Source organism: Rhododendron vialii, chromosome 8a (genome assembly GCF_030253575.1).
Source record: "Rhododendron vialii isolate Sample 1 chromosome 8a, ASM3025357v1".
In the NCBI taxonomy this organism is placed as follows: Eukaryota; Viridiplantae; Streptophyta; class Magnoliopsida; order Ericales; family Ericaceae; genus Rhododendron; species Rhododendron vialii.
The window spans coordinates 33,097,227-33,116,234 of record NC_080564.1 but is presented as its reverse complement, the minus strand read 5'-3'; the positions used below and the strand labels follow the sequence as shown (position 1 = coordinate 33,116,234).

At 37.3% G+C, this 19,008-nt stretch overlaps 1 protein-coding gene and 1 long non-coding RNA gene across 6 annotated transcripts; one reads left to right on the top strand and one right to left on the bottom strand.

Annotated features, from left to right (window-relative positions):
• Window positions 1–581: 581 nt before the first annotated feature.
• On the bottom strand, window positions 582–7,700 carry LOC131336535 (kinesin-like protein KIN-13B). The gene is made up of 12 exons (XM_058372412.1): window positions 7,268–7,700; window positions 6,978–7,169; window positions 5,779–5,973; window positions 5,419–5,526; window positions 4,482–4,559; window positions 4,310–4,391; window positions 3,473–3,632; window positions 3,088–3,390; window positions 2,316–2,534; window positions 1,806–2,166; window positions 1,607–1,672; window positions 582–1,142 (listed from the first exon to the last, which is right to left on the bottom strand). The coding sequence occupies exons 1-12, from the start codon at window positions 7,433–7,435 to the stop codon at window positions 963–965; spliced, it is 2,112 nt and encodes a 703-aa protein (XP_058228395.1). The 5' UTR covers window positions 7,436–7,700; the 3' UTR covers window positions 582–962.
• A 2,818-nt stretch (window positions 7,701–10,518) lies between these two features.
• On the top strand, window positions 10,519–18,405 carry LOC131298477 (uncharacterized). 5 transcript variants are annotated; one of them, XR_009190514.1, is made up of 8 exons: window positions 10,519–11,201; window positions 11,996–12,204; window positions 12,906–12,972; window positions 13,828–13,942; window positions 14,069–15,175; window positions 15,387–16,399; window positions 16,493–16,717; window positions 18,179–18,405. It is a non-coding gene; the product is annotated as an uncharacterized LOC131298477 (long non-coding RNA). The 5 variants fall into 5 exon arrangements; XR_009190516.1 differs by having other exon boundaries at window positions 12,906–13,942; XR_009190517.1 differs by having other exon boundaries at window positions 11,996–12,714; window positions 12,906–13,942; window positions 14,069–14,158; window positions 15,394–16,399.
• The last annotated feature ends 603 nt before the right edge of the window (window positions 18,406–19,008 follow it).

The following is a 19,008-nucleotide window of genomic DNA, read 5'->3' as shown; positions in this document are numbered from 1 at the left end:
TACAATTCCCCAACTACTTTTATCATGATCTTAACAAACGTATCAAGATATCTTAAAGGAACGAGCAATGATACATGGAAATATGAGGAAACATCACCGAGGGACCCGAGCAACTCACGAGCTCGACTCAGCTCATTAGTGAATGAGCCGAGCTCAATTTTAAGCTCCAGTTTTCGGTTCATTTAGTGAACAAGCTCAGCTCGTTAAAAATGACTTGATTCAATTAAAAATGCTCGTTTAGTAAATGACTAAGCTCGATTCATTGAAGGCTCGGCTGCTTGTTTAGTAAACTCGCTGAACTCGAGCTCGACGAAACTCGGCTCGGCTCGTTTACAACCCTAAGTTGTGTCCAATACTTTTCATAAAATCTCATTCAACTCATAAATGTAATCTACAAATCCTATTATTTCACAAAGTATCAATAATCATTCTCACATCCTTAGTCACCATGATGTCGAATTCCTCTAAATAATAGGAGAATCCATTTACATTCCGAATACTGTTGAAAATATTCATTGATGCACCATACACACAACAAACAAGGTTGGTTTGGGTAGAGAAAATAGTAGTAGTAGATGATGTTTGAGTTGGCAAACAGAGGACGGGTTTAACCATTAAAGTTTGGACATCACAAACACAAAACAAATGCCCTCAACACTCCAACAAGAATATTCACTTCATCGTTCAGAAGCTGCAAAGCTTACAACATCAGTGTTCTGTAAAGGGGTAAAAAATTCAAGAACGGCCGTAAATCATCAATGGAACCCCCCCGAATGACATAGAAACTGTAAGTTTGGCCCTATACAGCAACAATTAGCAGGTGAAGAAGAAAAAGGATCCCACAAATAGCTTAATGGCCTGGACTCGAAATCTCGGCTCAGCTGTATCGGGTCTATTTCACAACACAATCTTGCAAAGTAACACCCCCACGTCTGAGTTCAGTATGCACTTCCACATAAAATCTAGCAACCAGAAGAAGATACCAGGACGTTATGCTCCTTCAGCCGTCTCTGAAACAGAGCCAAACGATTCTGTAGTTGCAGAATGCCAGCAGCTTTCTGCGATAGGATTGTATTCAATCTAGTGATGTAATCATCCAACTGATTTCCCGGCTGATCCGCCTCAACTAACAGATTCATCTCCTGCAAACAAAAAGAGTAGGTGAACATTGTAAATCTACAGGTATAAATCTAATCTCGTGCACGTGATGTGACATGCAAAAACAAAGAAAACATCACAAAGGTTGATGCAAATTTGGCAAACTTTTTGAAAGATCATTAGGAAGTTATTATAAGGGATCTTCCAAAATCTTTAGGGCGATACTCAATTTGTCCAAAATTGGCGGTCCATCTTTCCATTCTGGGATGTTCCGAAGTTTTAGTCCTTTTTGAGAAGTACAAAAATTTTAGTTTTCGAACACATAGCCCTTACTAACAGCTATCGTGGTTTTCTCAAGTTAGAAAATAAGGGCATTAATGCCTCTCAGCACGAGATCAATGCAGTTACTACTTGTCTCCTCAAAACATTGGAATTACAAAAACCATCAAGAATTCGGGCGGAGGGAGTATTATATTGCTGCTACTGCCACTGAAAGTGCACCACCAACCTCTTTAACGATATCCATTGTCTCCTCCACCTGCTTCCTGTGAGCATTAACAAGATCTTCCTCTTCCTGAAACATAGGATGCAAGGACAAGGACCACATGAGTCAACAGGCAATGGTACGTAAATAAATAGTTAAAAACAAGCCAAAAGTCAACAGATTGAAACCTGGTTCAGATATAATCAGTTATTAGTACCCATACCTTTAATAAGGCATTCAAATCATCATCACCCTGTGACGGTTTAGTCTCAAATTTCGGTGGGTCCTTGGATTTTGTTTGAACGTTGGCTCTCTTCACTTTATCATCAGAATTAGACATACTGTAAAAATCAACTTTCCCATTCTTCTTCCATAATGGTTTCTCTGGTTCTTGGAACTCTTCTGGAATATCGTAGTCCTCCCTATCAGCATGTTCAGGCCATGAATTGCCTATATCATCTTCAAATGTAGTCCCATGCTGTAAAATTGACGATAAGGGCAATGCTGTTGATCCCTTAAGGTTTAAGGTGGACGATGATAAAGTATCCTTCTTGGAATTGTTACCCTTCGAAAGGCTCTTCACTCTAAAATGCAGTGAGAGAGAGAGAGAGAGAGAGAGAGAGAGAGAGAGAGAGAGAGAGAGAGAGAGAGAGAGAGAGAGTTAAGCTCACACAAAAATTAGGGGAGGAAAAACGCAGTAAAATGACTGCAAGAAAACTTTATTATCAATTACCTGTCCGCATATCTTAAGGTGTTAAGAGTATGTTCACACGATCCTGAGTTGGGAGATACGCAAGATATCATCACAGTTCGAGAGTCTCCAACAAATGAATCTCTCAGGACTTCAGTTAATTTACTGCCTCTGAAAGGAATATGACCCTGATCATTGTCAAGCGCTCTTATGCATTCCTTCAACGCGAGCAAGCTTTTATTGATCTCAGCACCTTCAATTCTGCATTGGATTTTGGAAACGCATTCGAAAATTAAGAAAAGCCAAAATCGTACCTTCATCACAAGACCGGCTGTCATCCAAAAAACATTTATTCGATTAAGAGTATTTATACAATGAGAGACTCATGCCCTAAGAACTCCATGGCCCTTCTGAGCACCGAAAATTAATTTAGGTAATACGAAGATTTTCATAACTGTCAAATTTTGGAGAAAAAAAGTTTTGAAGAGAAATGAATGAATATTTGATAACCAAGAAGAGAAATGAAATTATGGTTGGAGTGTATGTGAACAGTGGGACACTCTAAACATAATCATGAACAGAAAATTAGTATGCTTACTCAGCAATGAGTCAGAAGTAAGGTGATTCTAATTCTGGTGGACTGGGACAACAGTTATTTGACAGGATTCTGTTTTCCTATGGAGATGATGGGAAGGATTAACATTAAGCCAAATGAAAGAAGTTATCAATTCAAAGTCACTTTTAAAAACTATAATATCATGATTGGATGTATTTTATGTGAAGGACAGAGAGGGCAGTATAAAGCGATATAAACCTTGTCTGCTTATCATTGTCAGTAGTATCCGCACCACGTTCACTTCCAGCGAGATCTATGAAGGAGAGCTTGCCCACAAGTTTCGGAGGCTTAGATTCACTTCCATCAGCTGACCTCTTAATAGCAAGCTGAAGTATGGCATGCGATCGTGATGATTCTTCATTTGCACCGGTTGTGCCCGTACTTCTTGTGGCATTTCCTTTCTCAATGAACTCCTGTATTGTCTCCACATCAGAGACTTTATACTCTTGCAAACCAACAATGCAAACCTGTTGTTTACCATCCTCTCTCATGCAAAGCTTCCTGCATGTGTAGGGAACAAGAAATCAAGAGACTGCTTATCATAACAAAGAATTTCAAAGCATGATAGGATAACACTATTTACTTCCGATCATTGAGGAGGTCAAAAAGTTTTCCTCCATAAATCTCAAAGAAGCTGAAAAACAAATGGAAGCCTTGATTCCGATAAGTATGTTGCATCAGCCTCAAGATATCCCGAGATGCCTTAAGTGGCAATGGTTTCATAGTGTATGTTTTTCCACTTCCTGAACACGTAAACAAACAGTCTATGTAAGCTCACATATTCATAATACAAGAAGGAAACAAAGCATCTGAACACAAGCAAACACAGGGATATGAGACCTATCAAAATTTCTTTCGCATGAAGGAAAATAAATGTGGATGTATTCCAAAAAATTCTAAGTAGTGATCTAAGGCCAGATATATAATTTGAAATCCGAGCCTTCTAATAGAGAATATACGCGGCCAAGGATATCAACCTTCCATAAATTGATAAAAGATGAACGACATAGCGTCAAACAGTCAGAGGAAATGAATGGATAAAAAGATGCACCTTGCCAAAAACAAGAAGTGCAATGGCAGAGACTAAGGCAACATAAAGCAGCCCAACCCTAAGCATTGAAAGTTTGGAAATTTTTAGTGGTCAAATGCACTCCGACTTTCTAATCTGTTTCAACTTTCAATACGAATGAAACCTAGCATAGGGAGGCTACTAATATACCAATAAAACAAGACAACGTGTTACAGACAAACCTTGTCTTTATATCATTAGGGTCCCAATCGAATATATTTTGTATGATTTAACAAGGGAAGAAAAATACTCCATCTTCGTGTTACCAAGTAAAGGAAACGGCACACATTCTGAGTGGTAAGGTAGAAAAATATAAAAGATTCCATGATAGAGATGAATAAAGCATTTTACCAGTTTGTCCATACGCAAAGCATGTTGCTTTGGTGCGCTGAAAAATAATTGGAACTATGGGCTCCACAGTTTCCCGATAAACCTATCGGAACAAAATAAAGAACCATTAACTAACATGAATACTTTTCCTTTGAAATTTTCATTTGGTCTTTCACTTGTTTCATGTACCCACCTCATCATTCGAGACCTCTTCATTCAGCACAGCATCAAAAACAAATTCATGCTTTTCCATATACTCTGTTAGGTCAACCTACATGATTTTGAGATTAGATGCTTTTAACAATCCATAGAAAGTTCAAACAATCTTCACTATAAACACCTTCACAGGTAGGATAGCTTCAAGAAGATACAGTTAGCATGAGAAAAGAGTGTTAAAACAGAATCATGTACGTTCGCCTAACATTCAAAACAACGCAAACCTTCATCAAGAATCCAACTTTTCTTGGGACTGTATGTATTATCTAAGGGAAACACGAAATTTTAAGTAGAAATTCAGAACTACCCCCTGCGGTTAAAAAACACACATTGCTGCGATGCTGCATTTTTTTGACCGCTGAACCTAATTTTTCTCACTAATGTCACTGTTTTAGCACTCAAGGAAGTGAAATGAGCACTTCAAGCATGACTGGATACCAGAAAGCACCCCAACTCCCTTACGAAATGAAATCTCTGTAGTGGTGAAGAAAAAAAGAACCAACAGACATCGGTCGGTCAAATACCATAAAGTATCTCAATAAATAAGATTGGATGATATAGAGTTGAAATAGATAACCCTGTAGTAGGTAAGGAAGAGAGAAAATAGGTAAGGAAGAGAGAAAAAACATAAGGATGATGTGGCAAAGATCTAAATTTAATATCCAAGACCTAAACTCTCAGACTCATAAGTGTAACAGTATCCTTCCGATCATGTATCAACAGGCACTGAAGTTGATTTTCAGGGACACAGGACACTACAGCATACAAGCTTTCAGAAAGCCCACTAAGGGAAACCTGTTACACTAGTGATTCAGTTAAAAAACTAAGCTATAGGGTGGGAGCTGAGAGCTTTCACAAGAAATTCAACTTGTTCAAACTGAGAGAAAGCACTGCATAAACCAGTCATGACTAACCTTAAGTTTAGTCTCATGAACTGTAAGAGAACTAAAGCGTGGCTCTATAGTTATGATGTCTTCCTCATTCTTTGCAAGCTCCTTTTTATTTAGTGGTCTTTTGCGCACCTGCAACCAAACCATCACCAGAATATTTTACAAAAAAGGTGTGGTAACTAAGACGAGTTTTAAATAGATGAGACACTGGAGATAAAATACACTCAAGCAAACATGCAATTGGTTATTGACTTATTGTATATTCAAGGTCTTTAAGCTTACAAAAAGGCAGTCGTATTACTCAGCAACTAGGAATTACTAAAGGTAATGATATCTAGTTTGCAAACTGAACTAAGAGTGGAAAAGAAACCAGAAGAAGCATACCACAACTTTAATCTTTGCAACATTACTGGCTTTCTCTTTATCTGCAACAAAACTTTTCAAAAGGTTGTTGTCAGGCACACCACGAGCTCTACCAATTTGCTTGTTGTTTGCAAGGTATGCGTCAGAGTCATCAAGGCTTCTGCCGGGAACAGACCGATATAGAGAAGGGGCGTCATAGAGGGCAGGAACTGACATCTGCCCGCAGATTACAAGGAAACACCAGCCAATAAAAAACAATGTGGTTAAATAAAGCCCAAGTGAGGCCCAATTGTCAAAATCATCTAAAATATCAACTTCAGAGAACAAGAATCATCAATTCAATGGGACGTGTAAAATTTTGAAGAGCGACATCATGTCCCTGGGTTTTGCTTTTTTTGCCCTAATAGTTAAGGACCAAGGTGGCAAATTTGTTGCAGTAGATGCAAAAGATTACATTACAAGAAATCGATATCCTACTCCTTAACTTTGCAGATCAACCAGAAATACTCCTTTGTCAGAACAAGCCATTGCCTAAGAAATTGCAAATACGGTGCATAATGGTCTTCTACATAGGTATCTCCATCCCCCACCACATGCACACAATGCATCATATTCATCATAAGCCAGCGAAGGTGTAGGCACTGACATGTATAGCACAATTCAACTCCACAATGCCAGCATTAATGCAATCTAACAATACATGGCAACATAATGCAACTATACTTCCATAGTGCTACAATTCACTACAAACCAGCACAAGTGAAGGGCTTGACATGTGTAGTACCCTTCACCCTATATTGCCACCCTCCCGCAAGCGAAAGCCTGTGTGAAGTAGCTATGGTAGGGGGCTCTAGTTTAAAGTGTGGCTATGCGACCAAAGGTTGCTGTTGGTGGGATGGATTCTGCATTACCAAATTTTTAAGTAAAATGCTAACAAGTGCCCACTAGACGGTGGATACTAGGTAAAAAGTGCATCTATATCTACGAAGAGTGTACTAATAACCGTGAACATACATTGATAACCGTGAAATGTATATCAAAATTCAAACTTGTTCGGTGTTATGTGTACATTATCCATTATCCACTACCTAGTGAGCTGTGGTTAGCAAAACCGAACATATAAACAGGCAATCCCAAATGCAACATTGCAAACAAATCTTTAACAAAAAGACTTGAACTTCATAGTTCAAATCTACTTCAATAGGCAAACAGAAACCCACCTCAGAAAGAAGCTCGGTGTCGAAAGAGTGCAGATCTAAAAGCCCAGGACTGAACCGACTCGGCGACTCGGCTTCCTCGCCGTTTCTAGTCTGTAAATTTTTAGGCGTCGAGGGGTCTGTGAAATACTCACTCCCACTTCCACTTCCTCCATTGAATCCCCTCGGGGCAGCATTCCAGTACATTCTCGAACCCTAACCACAACATAGTAAACCCTAGCATCAGATCTCCACACATACGTTTTCTAAGAACAACATTGTAATTCACGGGAAATAATCAAGTAAACCAGAACCTGGAGAGAAGGTAGATTATTAGCGTTTGAGGACTGGAGGTGTTGAAGGCCGGCGGATTGAAGCCACCGACCGTTGGATGAGGCGTCGAATAACTGGTCGGAGTACTGACGCTGGTGATGCGCCGTCGGTGCACCGGATCTCTGCCCCTGTCTTCCCATGGCGTTCATATCACTCTCCCTCTCTAGAAGACCCAAGCTTTACTCCAAAACAGTATTAAATCCCACAGATAGTAGATTTTCGATAGATTCTCTCTCTATTAAATCCAACAGATTATAGATACAGGGTGAGACGGTGGATATAGAAAGAGAGAGAGGGGAGGTGAGAACGGAGGAGAGAGAGAGACAGATAGAGAGATTGTGGAAGGGAGTAGGAAGGGGACGCTCGGCGCCTTTGAATTTTGAAGATTCTCTTCTTCTCTTTTGTGTGTTTTTGAAAGTGATGACTTTTTTGAAGATTGACTTTTTTGAAGATTGGAACTGGGAAATGTTCAAACCGAAATGCACCGACAAAAGTGAACCGACCGTCGCGCAGAGCCCACTCAGAAATATCGAACTGATAATTCGAGTTGTTTAATAATTGTTATATTATATTTTGAGTGATTTTTTGTGAAAAATTAACTCTATACGATGAATACAGATACTCGATTCAATCTTCTAATTTTTAATTCGATTTATGAGAAATTGGCTCGATTCAATTTTTTATTCAGATTACAAAATCTTATAATCTGAATGACAAATTGAAATATTGAATCGAGTACCTATACTCATTCTATTTTGATGATTTTTTACAAAATCACCCAATTCTTTTTTTAAATTGTTGAATGGTTTGAATTATTTGTATTGAATTTGAAATGAGCCCACGGTCAGAATAGAAGGGTTCAAATGGTGGGGGCACGTGCGAAGGAGGACGGTAAGTGGTGGGAATACAAACGGCGGTCAACGGGTCCCACTGGTTTTTTGAATCTGAACTGGAGTAAAAATCATTCATTGTCCATAGAGCATCCCCTTGTGATGTTCTAAAGTCTAAACTATTTATCCACCACACATTTACGTGGTATCTCTTACAAAATGTGTAGAGTCACGCAAATGTGTATTGAGAAGTATTTGGGACACCAGTACATTGTACCTCAGGGGCACGTAATAATTACTCGAACTGAAGGGAAACGAACGACATCACTTCGTTTGACATGATGGACCTTGTCGTATAGTTGTTCTTATCCGCGCGTTTTGGCCTAAGGCTTTGTTTGGAAATGAGAAAGACAATGAAGGTAAGATAAAACAAGGGAAATGCTAACATCCATGCTAAAGAATGATGATAAGTAAAAGATGCATTGATATCCGATAAAAGTGTACCGATATCTGTGAAAGTTTATTAATATCCGTGAGATACATATTGATACCCGGAATAGTTTAGAATTATTGGCATATTGTCCTTCGCTTAGTGGGTGGAGGTTACTAGAACCGTTAAAAAAAAAATTCACCCCCTTGTGTGGTTTATTAAGAAAGTGAGGGAAAGAAAATCAAGTTTTGAGTAAGCACGAAACTTCGAGTAAATTGTCAGTTTTGTTCTTCGTGATTATTATTTTTGAATTCCTCAATGTTTATCGTGAGTTATTGAAACATAATTTCAGCAAAATTACTTGACAACTAGAAAAAAATAAATTGGAGCAATATGATTACTTCACTAATTCATTTTGATGAGAGAAAACGCAAAAGTAAAAAGACTGAAGACTACATGTGAAAAGGGTTCGAAAAGAGACAAAATTAAACCAAACAATGAGCCAATTTTTTTTCCCTGGCTTGGGACTTTTTAATAGAATTTAGTAATAAAAAATAAACAACTCATTCAAAAATATAGTGTAATAGTTATTATAATATGACCGCCTATAGGCTATAATGCTGCTCGTTTTGGCTAAATACAAAACTTGATTACTTTTTATTTGTTATTCAAATTTTTTTCCAGATCTATTAGTTTGACATAATTCTCTTGTGGATTATTGGTTCGTCTCGACAAGATGAATCTACGAAGCAAAAAATTACGAACCAAATTAATTTTTTTAGAATACAGATAAAAATATTCCAAAAAAGTCTGTTTGTTTTCAATTATTTTCGTCAATAGTGAACTCTTTAAAAATTTCGATCATAATTCTTTTCTTTACGGACTTTTCTCAACGAGACGAACTAGTAATCCAAAAAAAGTTAACGCAAAACTAACCAATACGAAAAAAAGTTTGAACAAAGATAAATAAAATAATTCAACATTTTTATTTAGCCAAAACCGGCAACACAAGTGTTTTTCCCATCTTCACCCTCCTTTTTTTTTTTTTTTCCTTTTCTTCTTGCTTGTAGATTAACAGAGTAAACAAATAGTGGCTCTGTATACCGTATATTGAAAAGGGCTAGAAGGCAATTGAAAAGATAGCATAGGGGAAAAGCAAAAGGGTAATTTTGTCTCACTTGGAATAGGCTTTTCTCTTGGTCCAAGTGGGTGTAGTTGGGCTCATTTAAAAAGAAATAACATATGTCATTAGGACACATATTAACAAAACCCAAGAGTAAAAAACAAAAGTACAGATCGAGGTTCAAAAAAATTGATTGTGTTCGTTTCGGATCTCTAGACTCAAATCCATTTTCTGTGCATAATTCCCAAAAAAATTTCTCTCTAATTTATTACTTTCATTTTTTTCTCTCTATCATGTATGAAAGTACTATAGCTTGAGGCTAAAAAGGAAATTATAGTTCGAGGCTAAAAAGGAAATTATAGGTATAGTAATCACATTTTTTTAAAATCATTGTGGTGGTCGCCACCACTTGTCCCTTCCATTCTTAAGCATACCTCTATGATGTCTGCATCATCCTTGTTGTAGGAGAGGAATTCCTCATCGATGGACTAGTTTTTTTGTGATATATTTTGTCATATCCAAAGTCCTCGGACATTTATTCATAAAGAATTCCAAAAACCAAATTTACTAAGTGAAAATATCAAGGGTCTACTTTACATCAATGCAAACTAGAAAAGCAAGAAAGCACGACGGGCAACACGAATAGATATATACGATGGAGTTAAAGAGGGCAAAGTTTGTATTTTGAAAATTATTTTTGTTGAATTTGTGGGTCCAAATTTTACACAATTTCACAAAAATAAGGAGTTGCATTGTGAATTTACAGAATTAAGAGGCATGTGATTTGAGGGAAATCTAGGGGTGATAGTGCAGTTTAGCCTTAAACCCGTGAGGTTCCTTGCTTTAAAACGATTTCCACAAGCAAGTTTTATTGGATTTGATTCAATGCATCCAAACCCATTATTATAAACGAAAAAACTTCATTTAACTTCTCGATAATATGTTATTTTGTATCCGTTTACAATGAATCTTACTATGTTCAGTGCTCTTGATGATTTCTACAATATGAACGATTTAGATCTTTCAAATATACCTTACATAAGCTCATATTTAACTACTAGTAGCCAAACCTATTATCACACTGATTCAATGCATCAAAGCCTATTATTACAAACGCAAAAACTTTGTTTAGCTTCTCGATAAGATATTGAATTACATCCGATTACAATGAATCTTGCTGGGGTTATTGTTCTTGATGGTTTCTACAACATGAACGATTTAAATCTTTAAAATAATTCTAAAATAAGTTCATATTTGATTGCTAATATATGAGGACTGTGTTAAGTAGACTTCGCAGGTTGAAATTGGGAAGAAGTCTGAATTAACTAAACTCGCGCTTTCCTAAGGCGACTTTACCTCGGCATATTCGTCGAGCTTTCAAATCAAAGGCTTTTTTCGCCGGCGAAGGGGAAATTCCATGGCACTCACCGCCTATCTTCTTCTACTTAATTCTCCATTTCCCCAACGAAATCCATTGCAAATCGTTCATCAAGCTTCTCCACTGTATACCCAATCACTTCACGCGGCCAAACGTAAATCTCTCTCTCTCTCTCTCTCTGAATTTTGTTCTTAATTGCGTGTTTCAGTTTTTAGTTTTGGTGAATTTCCCAGTTGGGTATAGTCATGTTGTTGAAATTGGAATATCAATAGAGCATTTCAATTTCCAAGCAATTCAACTCTACATTTATTTATTTTTTTGATAAGTAACTCTACATTTTTTGATTGGGTATTCATTTTCTATTTAACTATTTTTTACCCCTTTACATCCAAATTTAGTTTGTCATTGCCAAGTGGTCTTGGACTGGGACTTAGGTGTTTGTTCTATCGTAAGGTCTCAGGTTCGATTTTCCTTGCCAACACTCTTGGGGCCACCTCACCCCACGCATAAGCGTGTGAAACGGCTGTGAGAGAGGCTGTAGGGATTAGTCTGAGGTGAGCGCAAGCTGGCCCGGGACACCCTGTATTACCCCAAAAAAAAAAAAGGATTATAGGAAAAGAAGGACCCTTCTGGATGGATGTAGATTCCAGACCGAGAGATTTAACACATAAATTATAATTCAATGAGAGTTGCTCAAATTTGGATTTGATAACTTGGATTTCGAGATTGAGTTCGTTAGCTTTTATTATCATGGATTTGGAATTACGATTTTGCTAGGCGTGATTTGAAATAGGCGGCAATTTAGGATTTTGGTTATATAAGGAACATATTGGCTTGTAGGCTTATAGCTAACCCTCTCAGATTCAGTTCAGTTTGTTTAGGATTTGAGTATCTTGATAAATTTGGGCACTGATTACATCTTATTTGTGTTCCTTTTATTTTGGTTAGTCTACGCTCGAAAGGAGAATCCTTTTGACAAGCCCCAACTATCATCGAGGGCCTCATTCTTCTAGGAGTGTTTCAAATTTCTCCTAGAGCTGAGAAAGTCTCTGATTTCAGTGGCGATTCTGATGAACTCCTGATCTTGCTCATCAGGTTTCCCTTGGAAAAATTGACCGTTCCTCTCCCTTCACAAGCCATACACTTCAGCTGCCAAGGTACACTTGAGACTGATGCTCCTAAGGACTTCGCCTTTCACATGAATACTAAACCACTCTGGAGCGTCCCCCTCCGTTCTAGGCATTCTGAGCACCATATTCCTGACCATCAAGTCATGCCACGGAGCTAATGAGAAGTAATTCAAAAAACAGATGCTGGTGTGACTCTTCACCAATTCTGCAGGAACAACAATTACCATTAACTGCATACCCCAACTTCTCAACAAGTTCTAATAGGATGTTAAGTGTCACAAGTTGAAGCACACTAGATTACGCGACTCGAACATAGATTGACCAGCCAATGAGGATGATTTGTTTCCGTTGATAGAGGACATCAACTACTGTTTCGACTCCTGGGCTGTGAACTTGGAGAAGTTGCTTGACCCACCAAATCCACAAGGAAACCACGGTTCACAAGGTTGCCTTGAAAGTTTGAAAACCCTGATGGCACCAATTGCCAGTACCCTTGTGCACTCTTCACATATTTTCTGTTGGCACAGACACATTAGGGTAAATTGTAGCATGCAAAATACATTTCTTGATTTTGACAGATTGTAAGAAGATTTTTTTTAGACCGTCATCCTTTTACTACTGGCACAAACACACTGTAGTAAATTTTTTCATGCGAAATAGATTGTGTTGCTTTTGACAGATTGTAAGAAGAATTTGTTGTGACTGACCTGCATTTTACTTGTTTTCAGGTAGCTAGATGTTCTGCTGCGTTTTGAGGACTTCCGGCATAAACCAGACTTGGTCTTGTCCTCAGTGGTAAGGGAACAAGCATAACTATTGGTGGATTTTTTGATTCGTTTGTCATGATATTGATATTAAATTATTAACAGTTATGACATGAGAATTAGCAGGTCTATGATGCTTGCGTTCCTGTTGTGATTATAAACTTTGGATTTAACTCAAAAACTTAAACTAGGTAGAGCTGCTCCAACAGTATATTTAACACATTCCATACCCAACCAATGCGAAACTATACATTATTTGAATATCTCTATTTAGATCCCCAGCATTCTTGGCTGGATTGGATGACAATTGACGAGGACAAAAGAGAATCAAATCTGAGTCTTTTTTCTATTTGTTGTAAGATCATACAACCTGTGTCGTACATAGAATCATACAAGATCATCAAGTTGACTATGAAAGTTTAGAAGTCCGATTGCCAAATGGTTGTCTCGAGAAAGTTTTGGATAGAACCTGGCTATGTAAAATACCATTTAACGCCTCCTTTATACAGAGTCCTTTCCTTTGCTTGGCAAAAATTGCTATTATCAGGGTTTAGCAGTGATACTTCGGCTTTGACGACAAGGTGTTCAACAGAAAGCCACGCAACTAATGGCTTTAACTCAAGATTGATTAGTGTGATTGTGTGATCATTCTAGGAGTAGCTTGATGGTTCTCACAGTTATAGAACGCTATGCCACACGGATTTTATTGATTTTCATGTTCTTCTATTTGATTTCCAACATTTTTCATGTTCTAGAACAAGGGCTTAACATTCCAAGACTGTTGATTTAGGTTTTGATTAGTGCATGTGATATGTAAACTCTTGAAGGTATACTGGTTTTGAAATCAATTCGTCAAACCAGTAAAATTTGATTGGTATTTTTGCAGTCAATTCTTTAAAGGAAAATGTTGGGCAATAGCTAGGCAGATTGATCTACTTCTCAGAATGTTGAATGAAGTGTTAAAAGTTAGCAAGAAACTTGTCATTGGTTTGTGGACTGAGGTAGTATTTTTGATATTGGACATTTCCCTTTCTTTTACTGGAAATGACTCTGATCATCCGCTTAGATACTGCTTCTTGGGTAACACTAATTATGGTTACTAAATTCTCATGGAACTTTTGGGACAGACTCGTCCAGTTCTGATGGTGGTTTAAGCTAGTGGACTTGGCAGGAAGATATGTCATTATTTAAAAGTTTTCCCAGGAATCTTCTTTCAGGTTTTGCACTTCCCCTTCATCATGTTCATATTTTCGATGATCGATGTACGTCAAATACTGAATGCGCTTTAAGATATCAGAACCATAGGTACATGACATATAGTCTAACACCTAACTGAATTTAGTCATAAGGTTACGGTCGATACTCAGTTGGTGAAAGAGGAATGGTTCCATATGTTGGTTTCTAGTGCTTTGGGAGTTACTTTTATGTATTCTCAGTTGAACACAGCATAATATTGCACTGTCACAAAAAAAACTCCAGAGGGAAGGGGGGGAGGGTAAGAATGAGAATAAAAGACACCATGCAGACATTTATTCTAAACAAAACAATTGGGTTCCAACTCAAGCTCAGAAAATAGAAAGTAGACAAAAAGGAAGAGTTTTTTTTTAGTATTTTTAGAATAGTTAGATTAGCACCTTGGAAGAGGAGTTAAAACTCTTAACCTGCATAGAGGAAAGAAAATTTGTTTTCAATTTTTGGGACAATTAACTTGTACCATGGCTTCAGCAGGACTAGAATTCTCTTTGAGCATAGTTGGTTGCTGTTGCAACAAGTGGTAGAGAGGTTAGTACTTACAGCCCCTTCGTCTGCTTGGATGGGAAATGAAAAGAACGAAGTGTTGATTCAAACACTAATGAAAAAAGAAAGAAAAGGAGCATGTTTTCTCATCATCTCATTTAGCAAAATAAAAGATTTAAGGCTGAGTTTTCCTATGGGGTTAAAGTGGCTTATTTTCCTTCACAAAATACAAAGGGAAATAAGACCATTTAGCTCGTTTAGGAAAACTCTGCTATACTTCACTTTTTCTCTTCTCACCAAAAATGGTTGGAAAAAAAAATGGCTCTTCAGGGTTCTTTACTCACTTATTCTCTCCCTCTATAACCTCTTTGGCCATCCAAACATGGGAGAGAATACTCTTTCTCTTTTTTTCCTTGCTTAGTGATTTACATGGTGCTAATGCGAATAGGAGTAATTATTAATCACAAATTTTATGTTATCAATTCTCTTTATGATGGGTACTGGCAATACAATGTTAATTGTTCTGTTTTATTGTCATAGAGAACTCACGGAATAAAGTGTGATCTCGTATTTGGCGTGCGTATTATGTAGATATGCTTTTGTAATATGACTTCCAAGTACATACCTGCTCGAGTGTCTGTATCTTATGGCTAACTTCTCTCGTATTGATTGTGTTTAGCTAACTTTGTTGCCGATGCTTTAACTAAGTTTGCAGGAGGTTCTCTTTCTCAATCGTGAATAGTTACGGTTTCCCTCTCTCCACCGACTGATTTGGTCTACGCATTAGTTAGATCAAATTGTGTTCGTAGTCACGAAACACAAGAATTTCAGTCATGTAATTAACAAGAGAGAACCAAATTGCCGAATTGGTCTTTGAAAATGTTGCGATGTTGTCATTTTTTTATTCCGAAACACTGGAAGGAAAAAGAGTATTTTTTTTAAAGTTGTATCAATGAATTGGATGGATCATATGTGGAACTTATTTTAAAATGCTTACTTTTGTGAATAGATACTGTTGGGGTAATACAAGGTCAATTGGTTGTGGCTAATTGATGTAAACTATAAGACTACTCCTTCTAGCTACCCCCATTAACCTCCTATAGCGCTAAAGTTGCATTATATTTGGCGTTTCCTATAGGCACCGGTTTCATGCTTCTTTCTCACAGTTGTAGATGATTTTTAAATTATCCTGATTTTCAATTTTAAAGAGTTCACTCTCTATCATTGATTCGGAAACCAAAAAAAAGATGGTTATCTTATTTACACTCTTGTAAAGCGTAATGGATCAAGTAGAAAGAGCCCTACAAAAACTAAAACTATACCTTTTTTGTTTTTCATAGATCTCTGTTTGAGACGGTGGCTCCACTCTTAGATATCATGGTGATGGTGTTATTTTCCTATTTGTTTTCTGCTGCCATCTATTTCTCCTCCTTTCATCCTATATATAAATTGGGCTTCATAATATGGGTTATCCGCTCCTTGCATCCATAAGCTCCACTCTATCCCTCTTCCGAGACACCTTTTCTGTGCAAGAACAGGATATACCCCACGAACATTATAAATCATGCTTCTTTTATTTTTATTTTTTTGTTTTTTAACTTAATAATTTACTTTTTGTTTTCTTTTAACATATCCTTCCTATCACTTTAGTCAAAAAATTTCCTTGGAGATGTCGGGAATGGAGCTGCAATGAAACTTCTTGTGAACATGATCATGGGAAGGTTTGCATCTCTCTCTCTCATATTGGTATTATTTCAAGTTTTCTTCTTTGGATATTTTGGGTTGGCCTTTTACTTTGCAAATTCCTCTTAAAGGTACAAGGTCATATATAAGGTACAAGCAATCAGGATTAAAAAAAAGGGTACATGCAATCCAGAGGGTACAAGATACAAGGTATAAAGAAGGAGTTGGAATGGATGATCCAGAGGGTTTGCCGTGTTTCTGTGCTGAATTCCTTGATTAAGTTGGCCTTTTTCTGCAACTGTTTACTACATTTTGGGGGAAAAAGAAACGCCAGAATTTTTCAAGTTGGGAGGCAAGTGCTTGACCGATTCCTAGACTTAAAATAATGGGTTGCCCCAAGCGTAGGGCTGAGACCGATGTAGCACAATATCCGGTAAGACCAGAGTCGAATCCACTAAGGACGGTGAAGTGTGTGCTGTGGAACCTCGGGTTGTAGAATTAAAAATTAGCTCTTAGGTAGCCACCCCTAGTCGGTTGATTTGAGATTAAACTAAAACCTAAAAATTGAATGTGCTTTTTTAGAAAATTAAAAGGAGGTAAAATCGTAGGGTTCATAGTACTTGTAACTAATCCGGATTAACCTGCTCTGTTTGGAGTTCTTAAAAACGTTTAATTTTATATTGAAAAAGATACCCCGCAAGATGCGAGACACTATGGTCGCCGTATACCTATGCGCAGCGAAGAATGAGTTTTGGACCCCCATTTTCCCGTTCATATGGGCTCCGACGATGCCTGGGTTCGTCCGCGGGAAGTATTTTCCAATCGAAAATCGTTTAATTTAATAGTTTAATAAAAGGAGTAGTGCCCGAATTAGCTACAGTGTGCTAATCACCTCACGACCCTACCTAAACGACTACTCACTAATCATAATGCAAGAAATAGAAGAAACCCTAATTTGATTCATACCTCTAATACTGGAGAAAGAAAATAAACACAGGATCTAAGTCAAACAAGAATCAATGAACAACTTTAATTAAAAGCAGAAATTAAAATGAGTTACCGAAGTGTAAGTAATTGAACAAGACATCAAAAACTTAAAGGAAGAAAGAATACTAAACAATATTGCCGCAGCCCTGTTCTTCGTTTCGTCTGTTTCGTCCGTGGCATGCGTCCGTGCTTTTCTTTTTTTCTCTGCCGATCAACAGTAGGGTAAATAAGGTTGGTTTTATAGGTCGCCGCTATTCGCAGCCCTTTATTTTCTCCCGTAACCCACTACATTTCGGTAAATGGTTGTTGAAAATCATAAATAGCATTTCGGTAAATTGCTGTTGAAAACAAGATTATATTTCGGTAACTACATGTTGAAAATATGTTCAACTTTCGGTAAACAACTGCCGAACATGCATTTTCGGTAAACATCTGTTGAAAAAAATATTATATTTCGGTAATTGGATGCTGAAAATATATCTCAATTTCGGTAACTAACTGTCGAGTATAATTGAAAATTTTTAACGGGCTATGGGAGTAAATAGAGGGCTGCGAATAGCATCGCCCGTTTTATAGGATTGAATGGATTAATCACATAGTGGTCCCTTGAATTTTGTTTAATATTTAATTGACCACCAAAATTCTAATGCATTTCGCACTTCAATCCAAAACTTTTGTTAACTTCCATCTTTACCCAAAAATCATGAAAATCGAGCTCGAGCAACCTGTAAACATAAAAACGCAAAATAAATACCAATTAACAAATATAAAAGACTAGTAAGTATAGATTGGAGGGCCAAAATATGTATATTTTGGCACTTATCAGCAAGAGAGAGCTATTGTGCTAAATTGTATCAAAAGAGGTATCAGGGCTTGTTTGAGTGCTTGTTCAAACGTCAAGCAAACTTGTGAATGGCAGAGTATTAAGGAGAGATGGTTAGTCTAATGGTTAGGTTTTGGAATGTATTTTTTCTGGTGTCTGTACATGTAGTAGCTGATGTTATTCTTTGGATGGAGGCATGGAGCTGATTGTAAAACAACTATATACTCAGTGTTTGATATTGAATCCCATTTTCACATAGATTATAACTTCATCTTTCTTATCTTCTTCCTTTCATTTCTTCTAGGCGTACTTCTCTGCCATTACATGTACTATGAAATTTAGAGTATATCTTCATCTTCAACCTAGCCCCGTACCTGTTTTCTTCTCGCTGCACCCATCTGCGACCGGGCCACCCATATCGTCACAGTGAATTATCTTCAAAAGCAAAAAAGCAAGTGCTAATAGATTAAAGGAAAACAAAAAAGCAAGTGCTAATAGAGTAAAAGAATACGCAAATCGGCGAAAATCATTTTCCATTAGGGACATTATATGCAACTCATAAAGCATGTGACATTAGAACTATAAAATCCAATTAGAAACCGAAAAATAAGCCCGAAACCACCTAAAGATTGATGATACTCCCTCTATCTCATAAAGTTGGTCCTGTACAAAACAATGTGGAATTTTCAAACTTAAAAATAATATATTTACCAAACAAAATTTTCAAAATTTCTGTTGCATCATTCAAAAGATCTCATTGAGAATAGATCCTCACAAAAAATTATTTCCGTAAGCACATTATTTTAAAGCTTGAAAATTGTACGTAATTTCATAGGA